The sequence below is a fragment of the Verruconis gallopava genome (genome assembly GCF_000836295.1).
Source record: "Verruconis gallopava strain CBS 43764 unplaced genomic scaffold supercont1.14, whole genome shotgun sequence".
Classification (NCBI taxonomy): Eukaryota; Fungi; Ascomycota; class Dothideomycetes; order Venturiales; family Sympoventuriaceae; genus Verruconis; species Verruconis gallopava.
The window spans coordinates 412,725-439,343 of NW_015622150.1; the positions used below are offsets into that span (position 1 = coordinate 412,725).

The window sequence follows — 26,619 nt, forward strand, 5'->3', positions numbered from 1 at the left end:
CAAGATGTGTTTTCCCAGCGTCCAGCTTCGAAATCCCGTGCCCACGGCGCGGCATGACGTCCGATTGCTAGCTCCCACGATGTCCTGCAGCATCTTGCAGCATGTGTATCGCCCCTCCGTCCACCCCCCGTCTAGCATGAGGAAAGGTTGTCGCTGCGTCTCTCTGCGCCTTGTTCCGCCTGCCTAGCGAACCGTCCGGGCCCTCGCTGGTCGTTGTGTATCATCTGCAGGTTCGCCCACCTCCCTGGGTACAGGCGGAAGCTAAGGGACTTGCCGATGGCTGCAGAATGCCGAAGTGGGAGCCCATCGTGAGAGGAAAACCGTCGCAGAGATCGTATCGCGCCGTGTACCGCTGAGCTGTCCTTTCCTTCTCAACAGGCGATTTCTCCATCGTGTGACCAGAGCATGGTCGCCTTGGATTTGGCTAGCTGCAGACATTTTCGGTCCACAACAACCTCAGTCGTGTGCGCTAGTGATGCACGCAATCTTCAACATGGATCTGAGCCTGGCTCAACGTTCCGCGTCTGCACGGTGGCCGACGCAGAGCGAGAGTGGACGCTACGACTCTTGGGGGAGGCGATCATCTGTGCAAGCGGCACCAGAGGCTTCGTTGGAACTCTCACATGTCGCTGCTGTTCGCCACAAACCGGGTGCTGTGACCCTGTGATTTGGCTTTGAATGATGGCAAAGATGACGGGGCTCGAAAGACCAGGCAGCATACGGCGCCCTAGTCAAAAGCTTGCCACGCGCTGCACTGCACTGCACCGCGCAGGATTGGATTGGATTGGATTGGATTGGATTGGATTGTGTTCTCGCTACATTTGCACATCGTCTTGACATCAGAAGAGCCGGCTGCGGCGCTCAATGTGGCCACCTGGACCAGGAAACCACTTCATTGCCCGGCCAGATCCTCCGCCTTGTGGAGTGGTGGCAGCGCGCCGTGTCAATGGCAGCAAAAAGATGCGATTCCTCGCGGGAAACAAGCCATTCACGCCCGGAACGGAGTCCCCCTTGCAGCAGCTCAGCGACATGCAGCAACGCACGATCGAGATGGTGTTCTGCTGTTCAGCGAGCCCAGCGAGAGGCGGACTGATTGGGTGAAAGATGGGCAGCATTGTCGGGTACCACGCCGACGAAACAGCATCTGGAACCCTTCCCTGCCCGGCGCGAGAAGAAACGTGCGCGAAACGTCAGGAAAAGGCAGCAAGACAGGGCCGACATGTCGTCAGGCACTTGTATGTCTGGCCAGCCCAGAGCGTGGACGCGGCGACATGGTCAGCTTTCTCTCGGATGCGGCCTGACAATTGGTCGTCGCGTCGGCAGGGATGGCCAGCTCGTTGCGCTTAGCAACTGCTCGTGCGAGAAAGTTACGCGGCCGCAGGAGGTACTAAGCGGCACACAGCCCGGCGGACAAGCTCTGCGACTTTGTCAACATTCAAAAGAATCCTCCCTCTCGCTATCGATCTGCGCCGCAAGCAAAGATTTTCCTCCTTTTCAGATTACCCAAGATCCGCGTCGCACTCGTCTCTGCTCTAACCGCAATCGTGGTGGCTATTAGGTGATTCGATCGTCATTCCGAGCAATCCGGGCTGAGTACAGTACCTTTGGCTCCCTCCGACGTCATCGGGCCTCTGGCGTCATATACCGGACCTGCCGCTCTCGCGACGCAATAAACTCGTCTCCTGCTCTCACACGTCCAATTCTCATCTCGACAATCTGCAACACTGCTCGAATCATCATCAAGCATCCGTGCCATTGTACCTGCTGGCCTTGACGCGATCTCTCGATCGTTTTTAAAAAGAACGAATACCGTCGTTGCTTCCCGCGCACACGCCTAAGATCCGCCGATCAAAAAACATCACACAATGTCTCGTGTCGTGAATCTTGTCAGCCATCACCACAACGCGACAATATCGACTGATTTGGCTAACAGATGGCAGGCGCTGCGTGGCTTCGAGTTCCTCTGGACTCTGTACGACGTCCTGGAGCTGATTGTCTTACCCCGCTGCTAACGCCAAACACAGGTTGACCATGGCCTTGGTGGGGAACATGATTGCGAGCGCCTTCTCCGGAAACCCATCGATAATCAACTACACCATGTTCGTGACGGTGTTTTCGATGCTGTCCCTCTTCTACCTGATACCTACCACGCTCAAGTCGGATTTCTCGTTCCACCCTATGCTCGCCCTTGGCTTAGACGTAAGTGGCGTCGGCTGGTCTGCCCATCAGAACGTCCAAAGCGTAGACTAACGGGGACATTCTTAGCTTCTGAACACGCTCTTCTTCCTCTGCGGCGCCATTGCCCTCGCTGCCTACCTGGGCGTGCACAGCTGCGGTAACAGCGTATGTCAACCTTTTTTTTTTTTGAGACCAGTCTTATCTCAAATTTTCGTAAAAAAGAGGGCAGCCAATCTGACACAGCGCGTAGGACTACACGCACACTAACTCCATCACCAACGGCGCTCACGACACCGCGAAAAGATGTCATGAGGCCCAGGCGTCAACTGCATTCCTGTGGTTCGGCTTCGCCGCGTACGCTGCCTCGACCGTGATGTCGGGTCTGGAGGCCCGCGGAGGCAGCACCGTCAACATGCGCGGCATCAGGCGGGGTCCGGCTATGAGCCAGGTCTAGACGGCTCCAAAAGGAACCAGGACACAAGCATATCGATCATGCCATTGCCATTCTTAGTGCGCTACCGGGACAAACCGTGCTGTTGTGGTGGGACAACGCATGGACTCTGTTTGGCACGGGCACAAGGGCTTTAACGCGAGGGTTGACGAATGGAAACGAACGAACTACAGAGGCGACCTTGTCGAAGAGGTTGTTTAAGGATCGGTCGGCTTTTTCCTGTTACTACGCTAGGTCTTTCGAACGGACTGTTGTTTTGGAAAAAGAAACACCGCGCTTGGTATTCTTACTGTACTTTAGACTATTCTTCCGTTCATCATTGCGCTGGAGCAAGGAAGAATATACAAAGGGGATGATGACGATGATGATGATAATAATAATACAAGATATGACGTCTTCGAGTTAATATGCTAGATTAACTTCGTCTTCCCGCAAGTGCCTTCCCTGCTGCAGAATGTTAGATTTCATTAGTAACACGACTCGAACAAACTGCCAGCTTATATGTGTACAGTATCTCCCCCTCCCCTTCTCCTTCAGCGTTCCACGAGTATAACAAACGCCTCGTGGTCGATGCTATGGATGGATGAGACTCTGCCGAAAATAAAATGCTATCTGCGGTCCGCCACGCTTCGGAGCGGATCGCTTATATGCTGTGCAAATGCCAAAAGAAATACACTCGACGCGTCTTTGGACAATCATTCCAATGTCTTCTGTCGTCATTATTTCAGATCGGTCACCTTACGCCCGATCCTGTTCCCTCCGCCTCCAAACTCGATGATGCTGCGACCTTCGAGTTTCTCTTTGACACGTTGGCTGGGTGGATCCTTAAGCATGAACTCGCGTCTGATACGCGCCGCTTCTTGATCCCAAGTCCTGCTCTTCTCGTTATACTCTGCCATCTTCTCCATTTGCGAATTTCGCTGGATGATGCTGCGCTCCATGTATGGCTTCTTCTTCTCTTCTGGCAGGTTGCGCCACTCGGCTCCCAGAACAACTCTAACCTCGTTTCGTGTCGGCTTCCTACCCGTCTGTTGCTCAAGGCGCGACTTAATGTTGTACCATTCGTCGTCTTGGTACATGAGGTATGGGTTTGCTGCTCCCTTCTCCGGTTTGATTGGCCGATCTCCAAGTTCTGCAAAGATGGCACTGATGAGACGAGCTTCGTACTCCTCTACTTCACTCTCTAATGTTGCCTCGGCAGATGGATCTGGTGGGGGAAGGATTGGCTCCCATATATCAACGTAGCCCTTTTGCTTCTTAGCTCCCGGAAAAGGCGAGCTGTTCGCCGCTGGCTCGCTCTTAACCTTGACTGGACCGCGGGGTACAAGGGGTGTTGCGAAATTGATCGGCCCAAGTAGGGAAGTCATTACATCCGATGCAGCACGGAGACCAGATATATATGCGCCATGGACAGTGGCCGGATGTGTACCGCACGTCGCCTCTCCAGCAAAATGTATTGGCCCCACTGGTTTTGCCATCACATCGTAGTCTCCAGCAATGGTGTCAGGCCCTACGTAAGAGTAACTACCACGAGCAAATTCATCACGTTTCCATCTCGTGACAAAGGCCTCTGACGGTTCAGGCACTTTGACCGGAGCGAAGATCTTTGCCAGACGAGCTGTAGCCTCTCGAACAAGGCTTTCGTTGTCCGTTTCTTCAGCCGAATATGCCGATGTTCCTGCAAGTAGAGCGACCAAGGTCGGCCGGCCGCTCTGCTTTGTCCTATTCCAAAACAGATAGAATCGACCCCGATCTTTGGCATAGCTCTTCTGATTGAGTGGATCGTCTGAAGTATTGAGAAGTCCGAACATGTCGCGATCGTCGTCCCAGAAAACGGATTCGTACACAAGGACGACCTATGTCTTTGTCAGCGTATCATCGTTGAAACGTTTGTGGAAGTTTTACTTTATTGAGCAAGCCAAAGCCCATGCGTTTGATGCAGTCGCTCTTCCAATCAGGTAATGGTGGACTGAAAGTGATGGCTTCTTCCTTCAGAACACCGAGAGGAACAGTCAAGACAACCTCGTCGGCTTCAATTTTCTCGCCGTTGCGACATTCCACAACCACTGCTGCGCTGCTTGGTGAACTAGTGGACGTCCTATATTTAATTGATTTTACAGCATGTTTGAAGCGCACGTCAAGAGGCGACGGAAGTCTGTACAACCCACGTGGGACTTGTGAGTAGCCGCCAATGATCTCAGTATGCTCGCCTTCGAACTCGTTACCTATGTCTTGATCCCAACCACCTAGACTGAGCTGATTGACATTGGCGGCATTGGCGTATTCGAGATTTGCATGATGCCAGTTGAACAACCTGAGATCCTGCGGTGTCAACCCTAGCATTTCTTGATACTGTCGTATTCCCTCGTCCATTGTCTCTCCTAACGTAGGACGATGCGAAGCGTTAATTACGGAGTCCAAATCCAGTGTTTGATTTGGATTCACATCTTTAAGGAGATCCCACCCAAGAATGCGAGCTGCTTCAGCAGCTGGACGATGTGCTGCAGAACCAGCAAGCTGGTAGGACCTACCTCCCTCTTTTACCACCCCAGCCGCCGCGTTATCGTTGCTCTTATTAGTTGATACTGGGTTTCCGTCCGTGACCGTGACCTCAACGCCTGCATCCTCAAGAGACGATATTAACTCACTATCATGTTCTGCAGCTTCTTTAGGATCTTGCCCGAAACGTATCAATTTTTCATCACCCTGTACTGTGCGTACGGTTGGCAACTTGTTGCGATACACCGCCGCTCGCTCCAGCACATCGTTGTACAATCGCTCGACCATTATGTCACGACGTTTGTCCACCATACGACCATCGTAGTCGTAAAGTATCGAATTATCTCGTAGAGCGTGGTAGGGAAGGCCGAGCTGTCCTCGTACTATGGCATTCATTGGATTGCCGTGCTCGAAACCGGTGATAATCTGAGCTCCCATTTCAACAGTGCACCGCAAGCCTGCCGGAAGAGTTCCTCGCGCCTGTTTCTGAAATGGGTGAGAGTAGACTCGCCCACCTAATCGATTGCGTCCTTCGAGTACAATGATTTTTGGTGGCCGCTCGCCATTGCTCGTGAACTTTTCACCATAATGAGCAATCAGCCCTTCAAGATGCCGGGCGCAACCAAGACCCGACATGCCAGCCCCTATGACAACAATCGTTCGTCTTCGGCCGCCTTTTGCTTTTTGACGAGGTATTGATTGGGCGGTGTTTTGCATTTCGACACATCCAAAGTTGATATAGCCATTGCGCATTAACCAATCGTAAGCAACTTGTGCCAAACCAAAGTAGCGAGAGTCTTTGCAGCAGCCTGCAGCCTCTGACCTCGTAACGCCAACCATCGGATTTCTATGCCATAGGCGAAGAATACCATTTCGAATGTTTAGGTATATCGTGACTTGTGGGCGGGTGATATGCTCTCGTAGTAAGCTGTACTCCCCAGGATGCAAAGCATACGGGTTTAGACGCGAAGAATACGCTGCCAATATGCCTTGACGGGCATATTCCATCCACGTAAGATGCTCGGGAATAGATGTCTTCGCCCGGAATTCTTCCGTTGCCTTCTTGGGTGTAATATCAGATATTTTCCTCTTCCTAGTCGACACTGGCTTAGGCGAGTCGGAGCTTTCTGGGGTAATAGCACTGCTATAAATTTCTTAGACGGGATGATCTTGAAAGAGAGGGGGTAATGCTCACCCTCGGACTACGATACTATCAAGCATAGGCTTCTCGTGATGCTTTGATATTGACATCGTATCGGTTTTTGAGGCATGTGGACTATTCGCTTCTTGTGCATTCGATTTAGAGGGACTTGCGCGACTTCCATTTATATGGATATGTTGCAGAGTCGGTTCATGTGAATTCGATGAGGGAAGTGACACCCCAGCAACGCCTGGCATGTCGTGCAATTCGTTTGCTCGCATATCACCACTGACAATGTTATTGTTGGAGCCTGTGTGGTTTCCGCTAGGCTCTGAAGACTCGATGCCATCCCCAAAATGCACAGAAGATGGTCCTGAATCATCATAATGGTCGTATATGCCTAGCGAATCGTAGCCCTCATACTGATATGGCGCATCATCTGCCTTTGTTCCGATCAGATCAAACTTTTGCTCCGAAAATGGAGTTAGGATAGAATGAGATAGCAGATCATCTGTGTTTTGATAAAGAATCGATGAGTTATCGAGTCCATTGAACTGGTCCGCCATTGTGTGATCGGCCGTAAAAACCGGCCAGGTGGAGAGAGCGCAGCAATAATAGCAAGATCAGTTCAGTCGCATCATCGAAAAGGGGGGGAATGAGTCCTCAGAACAGATATCGCAGGTATAGAAGCAGTAGCCATGTGCAAAACATATCATGGGTTGGTGAATGGGAGGACGCAGATGCTGGCCCTCAAAGGCGGTCCGACATCCCCTCCACTTTGGAACCTCACTCCATCACCGTCGACGGCAACGTCAACGAAACACACCTCTTGGCACCTCGGACTTTGTCCTAATAAGCCCAGCTAGTCGTTACAGTTTCCTTCGTCAATTTTGACATTTAGTCAGCCTTGAACAATATCGCTATACGCTTCCACCGAGTATTCGTTCTCTATCGCGCCAAGCCCGGCCACAGACGACCCTTGATTTCAACTACCATCACGACACATGCGATCCGGCGACGCGTAATTCCGTGCTTTACAACGCGTTCGGTCTCCTGATCACCTACAATTCAATTTTGATGGATTTTTGATGATCTATTTGGCCCGAGTTTAATCATGGCAGCAGCTCGGAAATATGCTGCTCTACCAGACTTGGTATGCTTGCCCTGTCATTTAGATATCAAGGTAGATCTCCCTGACAGTTATAGGATCAAGCGCCCGACGTCTACGAAACTCCAGATTTGGCTGATGATGTCTCCACTATACCCGTGAGTCGCACAACAAATTGCTGCTAAGGGGGCGGCGACGGACATGCATTGCTAAGCGACACCTAGGCAACGTCAGCCCGCTCACCTTCTGTGGGGTCTGATGGCGGGAGAGCAGCTGATGAAGACGATGACGAGTCTGGAGTTGTGAGAACGAAAGTAGATAGAGACCGTGCATTTTCACGATTCCAGGATTCAAAGGTCAATGCTCGCAAAGCGGACTTCTCAGACAGATTGAACAGCTCCCGGCAATACTACAAGACGTCGTCTCGACGACGAAGGAGAAAGGCATACACAAATGGACATGATGGAGAATATGACGAACTGAGCGACGACGAAGAAGAAGAAACACTTGACCACAAGCTAGCTCGCCTAAAACGTGAGATCGAAGAAGCGCGGATCGAGCTAGCAGAAAAGGATGAAGATCGAGAACTCTTTTCGGATGCTCCCGAAAACAGAATTGACGACGATATGGAGGAGCACACTCTTGACAGCATCAGCAAGCTTAGTGAGGCTTTGGATGCAATTTACACGTCTCGGAACGGCTTTGGAAAAGGACCCGCGGGAGACTTGATACGGACAATATCCAAGCTTGGTGCCTCTGAGGTTCCAGCACGGTCAACCCAAACACAAGCTGGTCCCATCGCTCCCCCAACGGCGTCTTCGCTTGAACAACAGGCGCAACTAGCGCAGGCTTTCGCAAAGGTTGCTGAATTCGATACCCGACTTTCCTTCCTCGAGCATGCGCTTGGACTGAGTGGGGAGAGTATGTCAAGCTCATCCAGCGATTTACAAAAGCCCATCTTGCAAACCCTTGCTACACTCGACCGTCAAATACAGACTCTGACGAATTCGTCGGCCTCAGTTGACGCGGCGTCGAGCAAGACCCGCAAGCTGATTGAGCAGACGGAGCACCTTCTGAAGGCTAAGTCAGAATATGATGCGATCAACCATCCTACGACCGACGATGCGGAGAATGTGTCGAAGATCAACGCATTACATGGCACATTGGCCACAATCGACTCGCTCGCACCAACCTTGCCTTTGGTTCTCGACCGCATGCGAACATTGCGTTTACTGCACGCAAATGCAGCCGAGGCTGGTAGCATACTCGACGGTATAGAAAAGCGGCAGGCAGAACAAGCAAGCGAGATCAAACAGTGGCGAGAGGCTCTTGATCAGGTGGAGAAGAAGGTTAAGAGCGGTGAGAGTGAGCTTGCGGAGAACATCAAGGGTGTCGAAAGCTGGGTAAAGGAGTTGGAGGCGAGGATGTCAAAATTGTCCTAGGCCCAAGGAGTTACTCTTCAGCAAAACACATTTGGACGAAGTACTGAACAACGACACCGCATGGCGAAGGGAGTTTTGCCGCACCAAAGTGGATTGCTAGATACCCATCCAAAATTTTGAGGAGTTTGTAGCTTTGAGCTTGCTTTCCTCTTTTAAATTTATTCTAAGAAGAAGAAATCATTGCTCATTACATGCACACGCTTTCTAAGCAAAATGTCAAGTTTCAAGACGTGACCGAATCTATAATTCTTCATAAATCTTTCTATAGTTGATCCAGCAGGCCTTCCGCCTCGAGCATGAGCACGATCTGATGGACAATTGTCCTCACGTTCGTCTTCTCGACGTCAACTACCAGGTCAGCCTTGGTTGGAACTTCGTATGGATCGTCAACACCAGTAAAGCCTTTGATCTCGCCGGCTCTGGCCTTCTTGTAGATTCCTCTTCGATCCGTCTTCTCGGCGTATTCGAGAGATGTAGCAACGTGCACCAAGAAGAAGCTTCCGTACTTTTCGACGGTCTCCCTTGCATGCTGTCGGGCCGCATCGAATGGCGCAATCGGCGCCGCGATCACCGCAGCGCCGGATTTCGTCAGCTCAGACGCAACGAAAGCGATACGAGCGATGTTCTTGTCCCGATCTTCGCGCGAGAAGCCAAGTTCGGAGGACAGTTCCCCACGCACGGTCTCTCCGAGTAAGAGCGTCACGCTTCTACCACCTTGCTGGTTGAGAGTCACGTTCAAAGCACGCGCGATGGCGTCTTTGCCACTGTTCTGGTATCCAGTAAGGAAGACTGTAAAACCTTGCTTATTTCGAGGAGGGTGTGACTCGCGGAGGACGCGGACGACTTCAGGATAGGAGAACCATTCGGGAATGCTTGCGCCTGTTCGCAGACGTCGACGGAGTTCTGCAGATGGGTAAGTTACCAAAACTCTTCAGCGATTTGGGTCACTATATACCTGTGCCAGAGATGTCAAGTGTGCGGACACCGGGCTCCACTTCATCCTTTGGTCTGTACTCATCGGAGTCTGGAAGGTACGTCATTTGTTGGAAGGGCACAACTTCGATGCCAAGTTCTTCCTTGTATTTCTCGACGGCGACCTGCGCATCATATGGACCATAGAAGTCTACGCCTTTGGAGTTCTTGCCTGGACCAGCATGATCACGGCCGACGATGAAATGTGTTGCACCATGGTTCTTGCGAATGATGGCATGCCAAATTGCTTCTCTTGGACCTCCCATACGCATGGCGAGTGGCAGCAAGGCCAAGACGGCCATACCGTTAGGATATCTAGGAAGAAGCGCCTGATAGACCCGCACTCGCGTGAAGTGGTCAATGTCACCGGGTTTGGTCAGGCCCACAACCGGGTGGATGAGCACATTCGCTTGTCTTGCACGAGCAGCTCTGACGGTGAGTTCTCTGTGCGCGCGGTGCATGGGGTTACGGGTCTGGAAAGCAACAACTCGGGACCAGCCGAGCTTGTCGAAGTGCAAACGCAGTTCTGCTGGTGAGTCTATCCGTCTCATTAGTCAAAATAAAAGCCATCTTTGAAGTAAAAGAAAGGTCTTACATCTCAGTCCAACATAGTCGTAGTGCATGAGACGGTCAATAGCTTCAAGCTTGCCACCAACGTAGAACTCTTTCGCGGTATTAAACAAATACTTGATTGCCGGGTGCTCGGGATCGCCTCCGAAGACTTCTTTAGCCTCCTTCTCTCTGTAGATACTTGTAAGTTCTTCTGCTCTCAGTCCACTTTGAACAACTCTTACTTGTTTGGCCGGTATACATCGTCAACCGTCAAGATGGCCAGGTGCCTGTCGTCGCGCAGATCTCTCAGCGCGATCCTAGCACCTTGCTTGATTCCCAGACTGTCAATGGTCTCTTGGGATACATCGAGCGTGATTGGCATGGAAAAGAGATTGCCATCTGCAAGACGATTGTTCTCCACGACTCTAGTGCTCAGAGTTAACTGTATTCGTCTAGACTCAACCCAGACCCAGTGCTTACCCATTGTAGTCCTTCTCGTTCATGAATCCTGATCATTTTCAATTAGCCATCGTTCGTGCACCTCTGACCGTGTGGAAAAGCGAAAGTCTGGGAAAAGGGAGCCCTTATGTCGAAAGGCCGAAGGGCAAGGCCAGAAAGCCACAGTGATGAGTGAGCCCCACCCGTTCACCTGCATTGCTTCACCCCGCCATCATGCATGTGCAAGTTGACGACAAACGTCCACCAAAGCAAACCGCAAATTCAGCGAATTCGTGTAACGAGAAAATGACTCACCCTCGAGTGGTGAGAAACCGCCATTGAGGATCAGCTCCAGATCGCACAGCTGTCTCTCGGTCAGGACAATGGCTGGAAGGGTTTCCGCCTCTGCTTCAAGCTCGGCTCTTCGCGGCGCGTCGCGTGCAATCAGGTCCTTAAGTTGACCTCCTGTGAACGTCTGTTAGTCCAAGCCCGTCCCTCTCGCACTCAGAGTCGTGTACCGTGTGGTGGATTCGCCATATTGGTTCGAAGTGAAGGATCTTTGTCAAAGTAGACGCGGCTCTGCTTCGAGAACAAATACGTTGAGGGTCGTTGTCGATCAAGGTGGCAAAATTAATTCGCCGCCGTAGTGCTCTTCAGCTTTAGGAGGGCTTGGAAGATCCTGATGCCGTGTTTGGCCTGCAATACTGAGCTTGCAAAGGAGCTTGCTTCGCAGGACACACGGGCACGGGTGGGAGGAGCGGGATTTGAGAAAGAGAAACTCACACTTGACGTCGCGAGATTTTTTTTTGGCGTTACTTAAACTAATCCAAGATCCGACGTATGGGTTCCAAAAGGCCCGCCCGCGACGCATTTAGTGGAAATTTCTGAGCCGCCGAGGGTCGGTTATGTCACCCTGAAATTGCGTGATTGGCAAAGATGCAGATGGCGACATCACCGCAGAAGCCTGGTGTAGCGGGCACGACTCCGGCAACATCCACATTCACTTCGAACAAATACTAATCAATTGAAAATAGAAGAAACCATATTTGTCTCTGACAGCTGTCTCATCCTGACTTCGATGAGGATGGTGGTTACTCTACAGTATTTTTGTATTTGTCGGTTTACAACCGCTCTTTATCAAGCAATAGCTTACATGGCTGTATCTTTGAATTTCTTCCTTGGTATCAATCCCCAAAAACTCCAATGCTAATATGCTACAAATATTCATCTCATCACACTCGTTTTCTCGTCAAATGCATGTCCAATATTGACGACCCTACGCTATGCCTTGACCTCTACCGCTTCCAAAGCTTTGCTCAATTCCTCCTGTTGTCTTTTAGCTTCTTGCTCCATGAGGAACTGCGCGTATCTTGATTTCTTGTTGTGAATACCACACTCGGTCTTTTGACGACCAGCCCATCGCCCAGCCCGCTCATCTTCGCCGGCCTTCACAGGCTGTGTAGAGTGCCAGTCACCTACACTCTTGTAGCCTCGATCCAAGAGCTCATTGTAGGGAACATTGTGCTGGTCAATGTAATCTTTGACCTGCTTGAAGGACCAGTTGGCAAGCGGGTTGATCTTGATGATGCCTTCTTCGGTGACTTCAATGATATCAAGATCGCCTCGCTTGCCGCCTTGGCTTCTTCTCCTACCAGTGAGAAGCGCCTTGACGTTGAGTTCGGTGTTGGCGCGTTGGGCAGGTTCAACCTTGGCGACCCAGTCATAGTATTCTTCGTTGGATTCCCACAGACGCTCGCCATACTTGGCCTCGAACTCTGCGGTAGTCTCTGCACCCTCTGGCTTGTAGACATGAAGCTTGATGTTAGGATAACGCTCCTTGATGCGCTCGACTAACGACAAGGTCTCAGGGAAGTGGTACAAAGTGTCAAGGAAGATCATATCAACATTGGGCTTGATAGGTGTGTCGAGCTTTGACAACATATCAAGGGTGACGAGACCAGTGAGACCGAAGGCCGTGGTCTGGAACAGATTTGGCAGCGAGGTGACACACCATTTGAGAATATCTGGACAGATGAGAACATGCTCCCTCTCTGGATGGACGGAATAGTGTACATACCTTCTGGCTCAAGCTGGTTCAGTTGCTTGTTAAGGAATTTCAGGTGAGGCTTGGTGAAATAGACATCAGTCAAGCCACCGTTCTCTGAGCTGGCAGAGGCATAGCCAGACTCGATATCCTCGCGTGAGGCTGATCTCTCGAGCGCAGGAGAAGACATGATGATACAGGTTCGTCACGCTCCGTAGGACTAATTCTGTTTTCTGAACCAAATGGAGTAAAACGCGGCAGGGAGAGTCTCAGGCTGTTCAGGCACGTAGAGATCTAGAATGCTTTTGATGCAAGCAAGAAGCACAGAGCACCTGTAACGGACAGTGAAGAATTTAAGGAAGAGAGAGGATTGGATGTGTTGGAAAGGAGGAAAAGGCGAATATGATGGCGCCACTGTCTGGTAAAACCCCGTAGCCTCCTCGTTTGAAATCAAAATTCTGTGCTGGATACCCGACTGCAAGCACGCCATCGCACGCACAGCTAGCTCCGGTCCGACCTCGTTCCTTTCCAGCACGCAATAGCCCTCCAGCAAGGGGAGTCCTGCGCGCCTACCAATAGAACCATCTTAGAAATCGAACGGCAGAATGCCGCAGGCTCACTAATTGTCGTATCTTCTTTATCTAGCTGCGGCTTGACCGTCTTTTTTGTGCGATGATATTTGCCAACGCGTGTCCATGCTCTTTTACCTAGGGCGAAAGCCGTCCCAAACCTGTTTATCGAAACCTCAGTTTTTGCCTCAGGCTGCTGATCCCGGATTGCATCATTCCACGTGCTTCAGGAACGCCAAGGGTATTTTCTTCTAGTCCCTGAGGCTGAAAATTATGTGTGTTTCTTGTCCATGTGTGGCCATTTATCCCCTTGATTAGCAGTAGTCTTACGTCCTGTCGTGGGTTTTTCTGTGCAACATCTTCAGTGTTTGCACTCGCCGCGCAGTCCCCGCTCGTCCAACTTCGGACCATGGCCGAGGTGCCGCCTGCAGCGAGCAAAATATGTCTTCATGTGAGGCGCTGGCCTGGAAACTGGATTCTCATATTTAACATTACAAATGGACGAACGTGGATGGTATACGATGGCTGTATACACGGTCCTTCCGGAGTTTGCATGAGGTTGATGAGTGGTGGTAGCTTGACCCCGAGCTGCAAGAGCTTTGTAAAGCTGAAGATGACTGATCGTCCTGCCTGGCACCTATTTTGGTTCTTTCAGCTCTTGACTCTTAGCAGCAGCTGCATTTCACCAGCAATAAGTAAATAAGATTAATCATGCAACCTCTCTGAGAATCTAGAGTGAATTTCCAATGCCCTTGCACTCATTCGACGTATTCATGGTCACGTGGTTTTCGCAAAGGTGCCTTCCTACACTATGGAAATAATAGGTGCTGTATTGTTATATTTCAAAACGCCCTATGCACGAGTACAACAGGATGTAGGGTTTCAAGGCATGACGACAGCCAGCTGATGGCTGAACTTCTGTCCTCTACTCTCGAATTGCACAATCTGCAGAAGCCAGACCAGGAAGCTCAAATCGCGGAAGAGTTTGTTGATGATGGGGATGATATGTTTGCGATAGAACAAGATCCACTGCTTCCGTTTGCCCCTCCACCATATCGAAATCGGCACATGCGTAGTCACAAAGAGCGGTAATTCTTCAGGATCGCACCGTAGCTCTGCAGCGCGCTCATCTCGAGCCCGGATACGTTCTGCCCGCATCTCTCGCTCGCGTAGTATTCTTTCATACCGCCTATTTTCCCTCTCCATTCTGTCCAGCTTTTTCCTGTTGAGCGCATTCAATCGGTGCCAAATGTCTCTTTTGAGGCGCGCATCGGGAGTGTTGGGTATAGCGTTGAAGGCTTGCACAAGCCTGTTAAATCGATCTTCGTCAAAGGGGGGATGCTGGTAGCCTTCCCACGGCATTGCCATCTCGGGAGCAATTATGTCTGTCATGAAAAGTATAAGGAGAGGCCGAGCCGTCTGTCTTGACTGGAATCGGACGTCGCCGTTCTTGTGCGCAAAGAAGATAAACGTATGCTCAAGAGGCTCTATTATTTGCAGTTCGTACACGAGCTTTCGAAGACCATGGTTGAGCAAAAGAGGTGGTGATAGCAAAGGGTGCTATCCGCCCCCGCGACTATGGATAGATTCTCTAATGGAGATTTGATTATATTGCAGTTGGAATTATTTTGAGTAATCTCCGCACTTGCTTGGGCACGGTGGAACTTAAGTTCCTGTTGCGTAGAACGGTAAGCCGTTGTTTCCGCGTCAGTGACCAAGTTGAGCTTTCGACAAGTCTCCAGACAAGTCGATCTTACCCTGCGAAGCAGTCTAGTTCTGAGTACGTCGAGACTCCTCATCTTAGCCCTTGTCTGCGTTCTGGTATCAACAAACCTCCAAGCTCTCGGCCGCAACGTCAAATACCTGAGTTTAAATACGGTTTCTACATCACAACTACAGAGTTTGCTTGAACCTTTACTGATCCTCATCATAGTCTCAATACAATCCCTTGGCATCCTAAGACAGAGTACCTGTTAGTTCCGAAGGTAAACAGTCAAGGCTTTGCCTCAAACTCAAGCCAGCTCTCACAATCGGTGGCTATTCAAGAGCTTCGAATCAGCAATCGAAATGAACAACATTGAGCCAGCGGACAATCCTGCAGTTGCCCTTCCTTTTACAAATAGACAGAAGTCGGACACTCCAGCACCAAAAACACTTCCAGCTGCTCACCACCTATCGCCAAGGACTCGAAATGAGGTTGTTGCCTTTCTCGGGGAATTTGTCGGTACATTCTTATTCCTCTTCTTCGCCTTTGCCGGCACTCAAGTTGCGAACATGGTCTCCGTGTTAAATCTCAACATGAAACCAGATATATCCATCCTGCTCTACATCTCGCTGTCGTTTGGCTTCAGTTTGACGGTCAATGTCTGGGTTTTCTTCCGCATCAGCGGTGGCCTGTTCAATCCAGCGGTAGTCTTCTAACTTTTCTCTTTCCTTTTTCCGATATTCTTTGATAACTGATGGTTTCATTGCCTAGGTCAGCTTGGGTTTGGCTTTGATCGGTGCGATCGGTTTCCTTAGAATGACCGTTGCCATTATCGCGCAGATTCTGGGGGCTATCGCTGCTGCTGCCCTCGTTTCTGGCTTGTTTCCCGGACCCCTACTTGTCCGGACAACGTTAAGTGTCGCGCCGAAAACCTCAGTAGTGCGTGGCTTATTTATCGAGATGTTTTGCACCGCGCTCTTGATATTCACCATGTTAGATGAAAAAGCCAACGTTTAGCAAATATGAACAAAAGTGTTGATCACAGACAGATTCATGCTAGCCGCAGAGAAGCACAAAGGCACATTTCTCGCCCCTGTTGGAATCGGACTGTGTCTCTTCGTCTGTGAATTGGCCGCTGTCCTCTTCACCGGTGGATCGCTCAATCCAGCGCGTTCCTTTGGACCAGATGTTGTAGTGGGCAAATTCGCAAGCACACACTGGATCTATTGGCTTGGGCCGTTCCTTGGAGCCGTCGTCTCCGTCCTCTTTTATAGATTCATCAAAATGCTCGAGTACGAGACAGCAAACCCCGGAGCCGATGCGACACGTCCCAACTCGCCAAATAGGGGACTTCCATCAAGACGCGGAGTCAACGGTAGAGAAGATGCCGGGGAGCGTGTGTAAATTCAGCTGTTGAGTGGAGAGTGCGGATAAGACGGGACAACAGACCTAATCATATGTCGCTAACGATGAATTCTTGAGGAAGCGTCAGATGTCACTGGAGATCGAAGTGATATTCCTCGTCGGAAACAGATCATCCGGAAGTATAGCGTAGTTGCCGTAATCATACTTTTTCTAGTTTCTTGAGCATCTTTCTGGTGCGCCCGATCTCTATCTCGAGGTTTCGCAGCTGAACCTGCAATGTGACTAATTCTGGTACGGAGCCCTCGACGGCGGTCGTGAAGGATGCCTGGGCCGCACGGAGCGGCTGCGCCACCAAAATTCCAAACCACTGGAGAGGATCCTTCGAAGCAGGCTTCGTCTCGTTCTTTTTGGCGTCGTCGCCGTCGTCTTCGCCGGCATCCGCAGGAGTCTCCACTGGCGCAGATTCCCGCTTCACACAAGTGAACTCATACACATCGCCGCCCCCTCCGGAAGTAGAGACTCGCACCACGCGCTGGGCCTGCATCCGCTCGTCGTAGTAGTCTTGTCCGTACCGGCGCCCTTTGTTCAGGAAGTTCGCCTGGGCAAGGGACAGATAGCCCGCCGCAAAGTGGCGTGACAGGTCCTGACGGGCTTTCTGATAGCGGTCCAGGACGTCCAGGTAGCGCTCGAACAGGTCGTCCAGACTCTGCACTAGATCCTCGGCCGTCCGACTTGGGCGTTCGACCTCGTTGGAAGCCGTGCCCGTGGTTGTTGTGGCCATTGTGGAGTCGACAACGCAACCGCTCTTGGCTTTCCTCGTGCGAAGTCGACGGTCGACGAACAGTGGGCGTGTGCCCGCGTGTGTGTGTGAGTATGTATTGTCCGTGTGCGGGACGATTTGCGGCCTAACAGAAGGGTGAAGAGACAAATGATTTTGCCTGGGATGCCCACACGGCGAGCCTGCACGTCCCACGGCGCCCGCTTCCTTCACCTGAGCTTTTCCTGAGCTTTACCCCTCCACCCCACCTTTTCCCGTGCAAAAGGCCAGGGCTCAGTCAAAGAAATTCAACTGTACAAAAACTTTATACCGTACCACAGCTACAGCAAGAAGCGGAACCCCGCAACTTCACTCTCGCAGCGGAAGCGCTCCGTTCAGAAGCTCACAATCTCCGCCACCGCTCCAAACGACGAAAGACTTTCGACGACCGAATGGCGGACGCGGACCTTGAAGAAGTACGCTCCTTTATTTTTTTTTCAGGTGCTTCGTCGTATTGTGTTTCGCAGCGGGCTGACGTGGAGGTTTTCCTTTGTTCGTACAGATACGAAAGGCGCGTCTTGCGCAGCTGCAGCAGCAGCAGGCCGTCGGCGGCGGCGGCGGACCGGGTAGCGCGCAAGACGGCGAAGAGCAGCAAAAGTAACGACCACCCGCACCCACGTCATTCACGTACATAGCCGTCCATTGCACACGTGCTCTTGCACATGCACATATACGTACCTACACGCACACGCAAACACACACTCACTCGCTCACACACGATCTGTGTCTTTTTCCAACGTATACACACACACACACACACACACACACACACACACACACACACATACACATACACACATATATATATATATATATATATATATATACGTCTACATGCTTTCCCCACAAGACAGCAGATAAAATATCGGAGAAAGGACGCATCTGACGGCATGAATGCAGGGCCCGCGAGGCGGAAGCCCGCGCCAACATCCTCAACCAGATCCTTGAGCCGGACGCAATGGACCGGCTGGGCCGCATCCGGCTCGTGAAGGCGTCGCGTGCAACGGACGTGGAGAACAGGCTGATCATGCTCGCTCGGAGCGGACAGCTGCGCGCCAAGGTGTCGGAGGCCCAGCTCAAGGACATGCTCGGCCAGCTGTCGGAGCACGAAGCGAGCCAGGAGCAGGGCAAGGTCACGGTGAACAGGAGGAAGGGCGGCTGGGACGACGACGACCTGGACGACCTGCTCAATGACGTGTGAAGTCAAGACGGTTCGCCTTTGGATGTGCCTTGGAGGTGGCGGGGGAGACGAGCGGAGACTAAGGGCTCTCGTTCAGCGGTGTGAATCTTTGAGGTTTCTGGTCGAACAAAGACACTCAAGTGTCCTTTCTCAATTCGCGTTCTTGTACATGTGTATATATGTAGTGTGGAAACCCGGCGGACGTCAGTATGGACACCAAAGCGACTGCACAAGATGGCCGAACGAGGTCGTGCATACAGTGGTTCCATTTTCACACCAGCCGCATCTGCGTGGAGTTTTCTCGACCGAGAAAAGGAGAGGTCACTCTTCTGTTTCCTTTCCCGTTTACAAGCGAACTATGTGATGTAACTGTCAATGTAAAGAAGTGCGTGTTGATGCGTGTGCATTTTAATTCACGACACCACGAACCACGAAGATTTGCATATAACGTTCAGAGCCTCATTTGACAACACAGTAGTTCCGCTTGAAGAGGGCCTGGAAGAAGATCGAAAAAGGCCAGCCACGAGGACGGGAAATGTAGCGCAGTCACGAGAATGGAGCGCTCACAACCACCCCTGAGTGGTAGGCTGGCTGTCATTTTTGGGCGACACGCTTCCGGGCGCAGCTTGACGCAGGCGTTTCGTACCAGCTGGACGTATGTCTTCACGATTAACCAAAAAGAACCAAAACAAAAGAAATAAAAGGGGGAGGAGGAGTGAAGCGAAGAAAAAGGAAAGAGAAAAAGGAGGAGAGTTGGCCTTGCGACTCGCCACGCTCTCTGATTTGCCGCGCCGCCCTTTCCTGAATCACAGTCAAAGCTGCGGTTTGCAGGCGAGATTGTGTTTGGACTCCTTTTTGGTGGTGTGTTTCTATTTTCAAAAGCATGCGGTGTGCTTGTGCAGGCGAAAGCATTTGTTGGAGAGGTTCTCAGCCATCGTCACGAGAAGAAACCAAAATGGCTCGCAGCTGGGGACGTCGCGTATGGCGCTGATTACCGTCCGGGGGCTCTGTGTAGTGCGTCGTAGGGCAGATCCCTTGGCGAGTAGACCCAGCGGTCGGATCGTCGCTTGCATGGACGCGCGAAGCGCCCAGCTGTGGCTATGGTCCGGGGGGCAAGAACACGATCTATGGCGAGCACAAAACTATGCCATTATAAACAAATAAAGCCGTTTCAAATGAATTGTTTTGGCTTCTGTGCAGGAGGTAATATATCGATCGCTGGTGGAACGCAGGTCAATTAGGACTAGATGAATCTGATGTGCACGACGAGCGGAGAAAGGACGGGACAGGGCTCAGATTTTGGCGGCCGGCGGGATGATTCCGTTCTGTTGTACATGCAGGGTCGGAGAGAGAGAGAGAGAGAGAAAGTGGTAAGAGAGACACGTCATATGTTCTCACGGCGTGTTTCTTGGGTGGAGGACGGCGGAGAAGGCTGAGGGGCCTGGGCGCTGATGCAGATGAGAACGGGGTGAAGGACAAAATCGAGCAAGAAAAGTCAAGCGGCCGAGTCGGCGGCGTATCGAATCAGCGTGACAGGGCGGTTCACCCAACGCAATTATTGGAGCGAAGACGTGGGCCTGGACAGGGTGCCAAAAGTAAAGATGGGAGGGAAATTTTAAAAAGAAAGAAACAAAGTGCATGCAACTACGTCGGCGTAACCGAGCACCAGACACGAAAGGACAGACACGCACACGTGGGGAGAGAAGGGAGAGAGTTCCAGGCCCGGTGTGTATGTGTGGCTCGGGCTTGTCGCCGAGCACGTGCGACCGAACAGAGTTTGCGTCCGGTTTGGGCAGGTTTCTTTGGTCTGACATGCGGAGCGGTGCGGAGCGAAGCTGCCAGCGAGCGGTTCGGAATCGAGTGGCACGAGCAGCGCAGCAGCAGCAGGGCGCTGCAGTAGTGGTACGCTTGTGGTGGTGGTTTTGGTCGCGGCACCGTGGACATTGGTAGTGGCAGTCGACGCGGTTGAGGCAATCGCTGCGGTGCAGGGCCCCGGCGGGAGGGTTGAGCCAAGGCCAGGCACAAACAGCGACGATCACCGGGGGGCCCAAGGGAACGTCGGCGGTGGGCTGCTCGTTGCTAGCGGCCTGTGGACTGCACCTGGGCGGGCGGGTTGCCTGCGGGCCTGGACGAACAACGTGGGCTCTGCGCCAGGCCGCGGCCTGCTGTTCCCGCTGCTGGAGCTGCGGCTGGCGCCCAGCACAGCCGGCAAGCAAGAGAAGCGTGATGCGCCTTTCCATGCCAACGACCGCCCGTTCCTGCTAACGCTCGCCCTCTGCGTCGGTCATGTGTGTGCCAGCAAACGTCACAAACTCCCTCGCCTGCCCACTCGCCACCACTCGACCGCTCTGCTGCATCCTCGCTCACGCCTTAAACTTGCCCACCCGCTGCACGGCCTAGCATCCTCGCTTCCCGACTTCGTCTCGCCGCGTCTTTCCAGCCGGCATCTCCTCCTCCTCCACCTCGTCTTCCCTCTCTGCGTCCTTTTCCCGTCTTCCTTCTACCTTTTCTTTCCTCATCCTCATCGCTCCGCCTGGCTGGTGCAACCCTCCGCATACGCCAGAAACGCTCGCACTCCTGCACTACAGAGACACGGACGCTGACTCCCGTCTACGCTCGACGCACGCACGCACGCACGTACAACCCAACATACAAACACACACTTACGCATCGCCTCGAAAAAGGCTGTTTGCCTGTCTGCTTCCCACTTACTTTTTGCAGGGGTCCTCGTGCGTCCTTGCAATGATCTGACGCCGCCTCGGAAGTATCTCTTCCTCCTTGTTGCGCCTCCACTGTGCACGCCTGCAGCGAGCTCGTTTTGTTGCTTGCTGTCTGTCCCTCACGGCTGCACCGCTCCAGTGATTCCGAGCTCACTCTGATAATCCCGCCGTACTCCGCGACCGGGGCCAGGTGGAGCCCCTTCATCCGCAACGCTGGCTGATCAGTCGTGAGTGATCACTTTTCGAGCCATCCTTCAACCCGTCCTTTCGTCCTGCAAGAAAGCTGTCACCATTGTATTTGCTCTTCTGCAAGCCTTTTATTGTCGATCTTCGAACCATGCAGTGCGACTGATCGCCAATTTTTTATTTGCCCTTTGCCTTTCCCGTCCCTTTTGTTTTCCTTCCTGCCTGGTTAACATTTGCGCTAGCCTGTTCGCTTGCGCCCTCGGTGACGCCAGTGGCCTGCCGCGTCCCAAAAGCGCTCAGCAACTTATAAGAGCGTCGACGGGCGCCGTCCAGACGCGCGACGAAGGGACGACCAAGCCTCTCAAGTCGTCTTCCTCCGTCTCTGCGCTCGACAAGATGGCTGCTGTGGCTCCTCCTCCCAGTGTGCCCCAACATCTCTTTCGGTCGGATAGTGAAGGCATGAACACATTGCCAAACCCGCGCAGCACCACGCCCTCAACGCCGCTGTCGCGGTCGGATTCCGCCACCTCGGGGCACCATCCCGACCTAAACGACGAGATCGCTATGCTGAGCGCCAAACTGGTGAAAGCCATCAACTTCCAGACGAGCCTGGACGACCAGCTGCACTCGGCTCGGGAGGAGCTCGAACGGGCGAGACGGGTCATTGCCGAGCTCGAGGCGGCAAAAAAACAGCATGAAGAAGCCATCCGCGTCGGTTCGCTCGTGCGCAAGGAAGAGGTGGAAAAGATCAAGGCGCAATTGTACAAAGAACTTGACGCGGCTCGGAACGAGCGATCCGAGATGATGAAGGAAAAGGAGAAAGCCATCCAGGCTCTGGAAAGGGAGCAGGCCAAGCGTGCAGCGGCTGAAAAGTCGCGGAAGGAGATGGAGCAGGAGCTCGAGAACTTGACATCGGCGCTCTTCGAGGAGGCCAACGGCATGGTTGCCGACGCGCGCAAGGAGACCGAAGCATCGGAAAAACGCAACGAGTCGCTCAGGAACCAGCTGAACGACGCCGAGGTGCTCTTACGCTCCCATCAAGAGCAGCTGCAAGACCTGAAAGCCGTCGTAGAGAAGATCAGTTCTGAACGCGACGAGAACGAGAGCAACGTGCAGACTTCCACCGCACCCTCAACGCCTGGCATGGCCCCACACGACAAGATGAGCAGGTTATTTGAATCTGCAAATCTGACGCCCGTCACGCCTGGCATTGACGACATACAACCCGACCAACCGCTAAAATTTTCGCATCTGATTACCCCGGTCATGCGATACGATCTGTCGGCCTTTGAGGATTTCAAGAACCTCATAAAGGCTGCGGCGAAGGCGACTCCAGCCCCGAGCAGGGTTGCAAGCGGTAGCTTTGGCAGTGTCAACGTGCTTGGCCTGGAGCGCTCGGACTCGACCAAGAGCTCGAAAGCTTCGTCGCCTGCTGCTCCTGTCTTCCCCACCGTGCTCAGCAGTCCGAAAATGAGGGACTTTTCGTCCAGCGTGCCGCAGCTCAAAGATACGCCTGTCTATAAGAGAGCCTTGGCCGAGGACATAGAACCGACCATGCGTCTGGACAGCGCACCTGGCGTCGGTTGGATGGCCAAGAGGACGATCCTGAACAGTATGACCGCGGGTACCCTCGTCGTAGAGCCCATGCCTACGCCAATGTCCAGATTTCGCGGCCCCGTCAATGCCTGTGCCCTGTGCGGCGAGAACCGCAAGACCGAGCCGTACCAACGCAAGCTCTGCTTCAGAGTCACCGAGACGGAAGATGCACAACGATACCCTCTGTGCGATTATTGCCTAGGCCGAGTGCGCATGTCGTGTGACTATATCGCGTTCCTGCGCATGATTCGCGACGGGCACTGGCGTGCCGACTCGGACGAGGAGATCAAAGCCGCTTGGGATGAAAGCGTCAAACTCCGCGAACGGATGTTCTGGCAGAGGCTCGGAGGTGGCGTTTTGCCTGCCTACATGCAGAATAAGGAGAATCTTCGAAGTCCGACGTTTGAGCATGCGAGCGAGTCGGGCAGGAACAGCGAGGAGGCCCAACGCACGCCGCCGCAGTTACCACCACGCCTCCCCCCACGCAACAGCGAGGACGACCCCTTCCAAAGCGAGAAGGCAACCAAACGCGTGTCCATCGGCGAGGCTGTTGTAGCCAACAACGACGGTCATTCCGCCGCGACCAGCACATTGACCGCCGAAGAAGAGAAGCGCATAGAGGAGCAGGCCGCTCAGCAGCTCCAAGATGAAGCGCGACATTCGTACACGTCCAAATCTAGCGGCTCCGAGACAGTGCGGGAAGTTGACGAGCAGGACGAGAACGCCTCCACCCCGGCTAAAGACGTGCAGCGCCTCTCTCTCACGATACCGGGGAGTTTCCAATAATTCTGTGCACCACTCAAATATATCCGCCACAGGTATTTTGTGGACGGCTTACTACTACCACCTATCGATATCGTCTAGCATGTCCGGGGACTTTCGGCCCACGAAGTGGCCAGTGTTCTGGACGCTTTTAAACCCTTTTTTACATTTTATTTCTCTGCTGCATCCGGCTCTTCTCCTGTCTAGCGAGCCCGTGGGGGATTAAACGCATAAACATCTGATTTTGCAATCATAGAATACGGAGAAGAAGGAGGGCGTTGAAGTCTTTTTGGAACGCCGTCGCCATAGGACATGTCTTCTCCCTCTCCCTCCCGCACAGTCTCCATAATCTCTCTCTCTCTCTCTCTCTCTCTCTCTATCTATCTAATTACCTTTGTGAATACATACAGATACACATGATTTTACTCGCGGCGGGATTGTTCTGTTGACGAAGAAAAAAAGCATGGGACTTTTGTTTTGGAGGATCAGTTTCACGCAAGGATACTTGCCAAGGCGGGTTATTTTCCTGTTCATATCTACCAACTGCTTTTGTTCTAAACTCGTCCCTTAGTTCTGTACGATACTGAGGCCTATAAGGCGGGAATGACGCGCCCACTGCTACGTGCTGTAGGGTGCAGTATGGAGGTTGTTAATGTATGATACCAATAGTAGCCAAGGAGAACCCTCATGGCGGCTTTTTCCTTTTAATTATCTGCAACGGCGGCAGATTTTGTCATCCCACTCTCGAGGCGATGAATTTTCGCTCTCCTCCCTTTTTTCTTTAAACGACACTTTTATTCTGCGTTTGGAAAGACAGGATTCTCAATTGTGCGGGAGTATATACCTCACCAGGTCTGCGCGGAGAAAAGCACGAATCCACCTCCCGTAGACCATATCGAGCAACAAAAACAGACCGAAATTATAAAGTGTTGGTGTTGAACCATACCTAGATCTCAATTGGACCTCTTTCTTCTGCCATTTGTTCCCTTCGACACGCTAAGGGCAACAAAAGAAAAAAGTAACCTTTACCCATGTGTGCAAATGCCAAAGCTTGTTAGCTAAAGTTCCCAAGGCCTGTTACGTGACCAAGGACCAGGTGGGGCGAAAAAAAAAGTGGGAGGAAAAAAAAGAAGATTTGAATTGCATCAGCCGCGAATCGAACGCGGGGCCCATCGATGGCAACGATGGATTTTACCACTAAACCACTGATGCGATTTGTTGAAGAGGGTATTGTAAGTCAAAAACTATATCGTTACAAAGCACCTTTTTTTTTCTAAAAAAAAAAGACTTCTACCAAAGATGCTTTCTTAGCAGCCGACTTTGCGGCATTACCCGCCCAACGCGGACGCACGTGTGGAAAACAGCCTCGGGGCGTGTTCGATCTGTCTGCGGACGGGGCTTACGAGTTGGGCGCAGGCACGCGTGAAAAGATCGAGGGCGTCCGGATGCAAAGGGTCAGAGGTCATACGATCTTGCACGCTTTGTACATCTGTTTGATGTGCGAGAACTGTGTTCCTTTTTAACGACTCGCTGCAGGACGTAGATCGAGGTGATCGCCTGCCATTGTGCTAAATTTGCAACATAAAAACTTTTTTTTTAAAAAAAAAAATTGATAAATAAATAAACAAGTCAAAAAAAAAAGGGGGAAAGGCTGCCTGATCAGACTGCACAGACTCAGCGGGTTGATTTGGTGTTATTTTTTTCCGTTCGGTCTGTTTGAGTGGCCGTCATGGGTTGACAGAGCAGCGAGCGCTGGTTTGCAGCGCTCGCTGTGAGGACGACGAGTCCATGCTCCATCATGAACGATCTGAAATGTATGGCTGATTCACTTCCATTCGTCTGCTTTTGAGATTTGGCCTCTCTCTTGACCGCGTTGGATCCCACCCAGCAGCGATGCGCTGTCTCACATCTCTTTGTCCAAGAACGGTCCAAGGAGCAGCCAGTCGCCAAAACATCGTTTCCCGTGTGACAGGGACACGGCGACGCAAACGTCACATACGATCGTCTAAGCACTAGAATTCGGCTGGCCAAATATTCAACGACAGGATCCTGCAACGGCCGTGTTCGAAACCGGTCCGCTCGCCTTTCGAATGCTTGCAATCGGAGACCGAAACTCGATACTCGCTCCAGCTTTCGCAGAAGAGGCAACGCGAGACCTTGACGTGCGAACCAATTGAGTGTGCTCATTTGATACCGTAAATGCAATTTTCATCACACAATCTAGTTAAAAGTCGGCCAAACTTTCCGAAAATGCTACTGGGAGGATGGCCGAGTGGTTAAGGCGCTGTGTTTAGGCTATTTCAAATGGCAGATCCGCAGTTCGAAAGAGCGAGGGTGTAAGTTCATCCCGTACGACCAGCGAACCTTCCAATGTCTGACATATGCATCAGTCGAACCCCTCTCCTCTCACAAGGAAATATGAGGGTCCAGCCTAGCTGGAACATGCGAACACTTTTTTTTTTCTTTCCCTGGCTTGCTCTGGTTGGTGAAAAACGGTCACTACGTAAGGCTCTAGTTCGTTAATTATATATCGTGCTAGACGATGGTCGGACCAATTTCTCTGCTTTTTGGCCTCCTCAGAACTTACATCTTGCTCCACTGTCAGCTCATAATCTTTTTTCCGTGCCAAAAGAGCTTTTGTCTTTGGAGGCCTAATGTTGCACTCTGTGCAGCAAGGAATGGATGCTGCAAACTACTAGTGCAACACCAGGACCGCCCTTTCACGTCTATATACCAGATTCGTAGTTGGGATCCAGTTTGTAGTCTGATTAGATACTTCCGGGAGAAAGACGAAAGTAACTAACTGTCCCGCGATTTGTGGTCCAAAAACCACATTGCTTCGTTGTGATACAAAGTAATTTAAAAAAAAAAAAAAAAAAAAAAAAACAGTCATC

The 26,619-nt window shown here is 52.0% G+C and overlaps 10 protein-coding genes and 1 non-coding gene across 11 annotated transcripts; 5 read left to right on the top strand and 6 right to left on the bottom strand.

Moving 5' to 3' along the window:
* Window positions 1-789: 789 nt before the first annotated feature.
* Window positions 790-3,064, top strand: PV09_04896 (uncharacterized protein). The gene is made up of 5 exons (XM_016358330.1): window positions 790-1,886; window positions 1,941-1,972; window positions 2,025-2,199; window positions 2,266-2,343; window positions 2,429-3,064. The coding sequence occupies exons 1-5, from the start codon at window positions 1,866-1,868 to the stop codon at window positions 2,630-2,632; spliced, it is 510 nt and encodes a 169-aa protein (XP_016213948.1). The 5' UTR covers window positions 790-1,865; the 3' UTR covers window positions 2,633-3,064.
* On the bottom strand, window positions 2,902-6,998 carry PV09_04897 (uncharacterized protein). Its single transcript, XM_016358331.1, has 3 exons — window positions 6,324-6,998; window positions 4,535-6,272; window positions 2,902-4,485 (listed from the first exon to the last, which is right to left on the bottom strand). Exons 1-3 carry the CDS (start codon window positions 6,833-6,835, stop codon window positions 3,349-3,351), a joined length of 3,387 nt encoding a protein of 1,128 aa, XP_016213949.1. The 5' UTR covers window positions 6,836-6,998; the 3' UTR covers window positions 2,902-3,348.
* Window positions 6,999-7,018: 20 nt separating this feature from the next.
* Window positions 7,019-9,047, top strand: PV09_04898 (uncharacterized protein). Its single transcript, XM_016358332.1, has 3 exons — window positions 7,019-7,422; window positions 7,476-7,535; window positions 7,602-9,047. The coding sequence occupies exons 1-3, from the start codon at window positions 7,384-7,386 to the stop codon at window positions 8,817-8,819; spliced, it is 1,317 nt and encodes a 438-aa protein (XP_016213950.1). The 5' UTR covers window positions 7,019-7,383; the 3' UTR covers window positions 8,820-9,047.
* Window positions 8,897-11,641, bottom strand: PV09_04899 (sulfate adenylyltransferase). The gene is made up of 7 exons (XM_016358333.1): window positions 11,300-11,641; window positions 11,097-11,246; window positions 10,824-10,851; window positions 10,586-10,768; window positions 10,387-10,532; window positions 9,775-10,329; window positions 8,897-9,722 (listed from the first exon to the last, which is right to left on the bottom strand). The coding sequence occupies exons 1-7, from the start codon at window positions 11,316-11,318 to the stop codon at window positions 9,082-9,084; spliced, it is 1,722 nt and encodes a 573-aa protein (XP_016213951.1). The 5' UTR covers window positions 11,319-11,641; the 3' UTR covers window positions 8,897-9,081.
* A 164-nt stretch (window positions 11,642-11,805) lies between these two features.
* PV09_04900 (phosphoadenosine phosphosulfate reductase) lies at window positions 11,806-13,946 on the bottom strand. Its single transcript, XM_016358334.1, has 2 exons — window positions 12,859-13,946; window positions 11,806-12,805 (listed from the first exon to the last, which is right to left on the bottom strand). The coding sequence occupies exons 1-2, from the start codon at window positions 13,013-13,015 to the stop codon at window positions 12,063-12,065; spliced, it is 900 nt and encodes a 299-aa protein (XP_016213952.1). The 5' UTR covers window positions 13,016-13,946; the 3' UTR covers window positions 11,806-12,062.
* A 330-nt stretch (window positions 13,947-14,276) lies between these two features.
* Window positions 14,277-14,762, bottom strand: PV09_04901 (uncharacterized protein; the record flags this gene model as incomplete). Its single annotated transcript, XM_016358335.1, has 1 exon — window positions 14,277-14,762. One exon carries the CDS (start codon window positions 14,760-14,762, stop codon window positions 14,277-14,279), a length of 486 nt encoding a protein of 161 aa, XP_016213953.1.
* Window positions 14,763-14,975: 213 nt separating this feature from the next.
* Window positions 14,976-17,442, bottom strand: PV09_04902 (uncharacterized protein). Its single transcript, XM_016358336.1, has one exon. It carries the CDS (start codon window positions 17,243-17,245, stop codon window positions 16,664-16,666), a length of 582 nt encoding a protein of 193 aa, XP_016213954.1. The 5' UTR covers window positions 17,246-17,442; the 3' UTR covers window positions 14,976-16,663.
* Window positions 15,462-16,503, top strand: PV09_04903 (uncharacterized protein; the record flags this gene model as incomplete). Its single annotated transcript, XM_016358337.1, has 3 exons — window positions 15,462-15,803; window positions 15,871-16,091; window positions 16,149-16,503. 3 exons carry the CDS (start codon window positions 15,462-15,464, stop codon window positions 16,501-16,503), a joined length of 918 nt encoding a protein of 305 aa, XP_016213955.1.
* Window positions 17,443-17,490: 48 nt separating the features above from the next.
* Window positions 17,491-18,894, top strand: PV09_04904 (uncharacterized protein). The gene is made up of 3 exons (XM_016358338.1): window positions 17,491-17,697; window positions 17,784-17,878; window positions 18,182-18,894. The coding sequence occupies exons 1-3, from the start codon at window positions 17,674-17,676 to the stop codon at window positions 18,480-18,482; spliced, it is 420 nt and encodes a 139-aa protein (XP_016213956.1). The 5' UTR covers window positions 17,491-17,673; the 3' UTR covers window positions 18,483-18,894.
* Window positions 18,895-20,811: 1,917 nt separating this feature from the next.
* On the top strand, window positions 20,812-24,098 carry PV09_04905 (uncharacterized protein). The gene has a single exon (XM_016358339.1). The coding sequence runs from the start codon at window positions 21,764-21,766 to the stop codon at window positions 23,747-23,749; it is 1,986 nt and encodes a 661-aa protein (XP_016213957.1). The 5' UTR covers window positions 20,812-21,763; the 3' UTR covers window positions 23,750-24,098.
* Window positions 24,099-24,866: 768 nt separating this feature from the next.
* PV09_04906 lies at window positions 24,867-24,937 on the bottom strand. The gene has a single exon. It is a non-coding gene; the product is annotated as a tRNA-Gly (tRNA).
* Window positions 24,938-26,619: the final 1,682 nt, after the last annotated feature.